This window comes from Trypanosoma grayi (genome assembly GCF_000691245.1).
Source record: "Trypanosoma grayi strain ANR4 Tgr_2457_V1, whole genome shotgun sequence".
Lineage (NCBI taxonomy): Eukaryota > Euglenozoa > Kinetoplastea > Trypanosomatida > Trypanosomatidae > Trypanosoma > Trypanosoma grayi.
In genome coordinates, this window is record NW_008828075.1 from 1 (window position 1) to 670 (window position 670).

The window sequence follows — 670 nt, forward strand, 5'->3', positions numbered from 1 at the left end:
CCGAAGAGAGACACACTGCGTGCCTTCTACTTGGCTCTAGTGCAAGCCAAAGCAATGTATGGTATAGAAGTATGGTACTGGGACGCATCATCCACCTCGCGCTCAGCTCTCGACGCTGGGCAATGCAAAGCCAGTAAAATAATCGCCGGCATTCGCAAAGGCAACCGCATAGAACATGCTTTACTGGAGGCCAGCCCGCAGCCACGAAGTACGATGGTGCTCACCCGTAGCCTCAAATATATGCTCCTGTGCGAAACGCTAGGGGGGCTGTGCGTGACAGTGGCAGAGTGGTATACTCGACCGACCGCCCCGCAAGACAACTGTATAACACCACCATGGCACAATACCCAGAACCCCCACATCGAAGCCAGGGTCCCGCCCCTGGCGCCCCTCACGCTGCGGTGGGCATCTCGAGCACTGTTTCACACATCGCTTGAAGGTGTCACCGCGGAGGACCCGGACGAGGCCAAGCATCAAGCATGTACCAGATGGATAGCCCGACACTTCCGCCGGAAGGGACCTAAACCACCCGATCGCCTCCACTATGAGCTATGGACGGATGGCTCTTTCGAGCTGGGAGTAAAATCTAGCGCAGCAGCCATGATTTACCTCAACGGAGAGCCCATTGCCCAAGCAAAGTCAGGTGCAGGACCGATTGCGTGTAGCTACC

General features: G+C 56.7%; 1 protein-coding gene across 1 annotated transcript; it reads left to right on the top strand.

The window, feature by feature from the left end:
* DQ04_24571000 (Tbingi protein) lies at positions 1-670 on the top strand (the record flags this gene model as incomplete). The annotated part of the gene is made up of 1 exon (XM_009318240.1): positions 1-670. A coding segment is annotated over one exon (670 nt), but the record flags the coding sequence as incomplete, so codon positions are not given.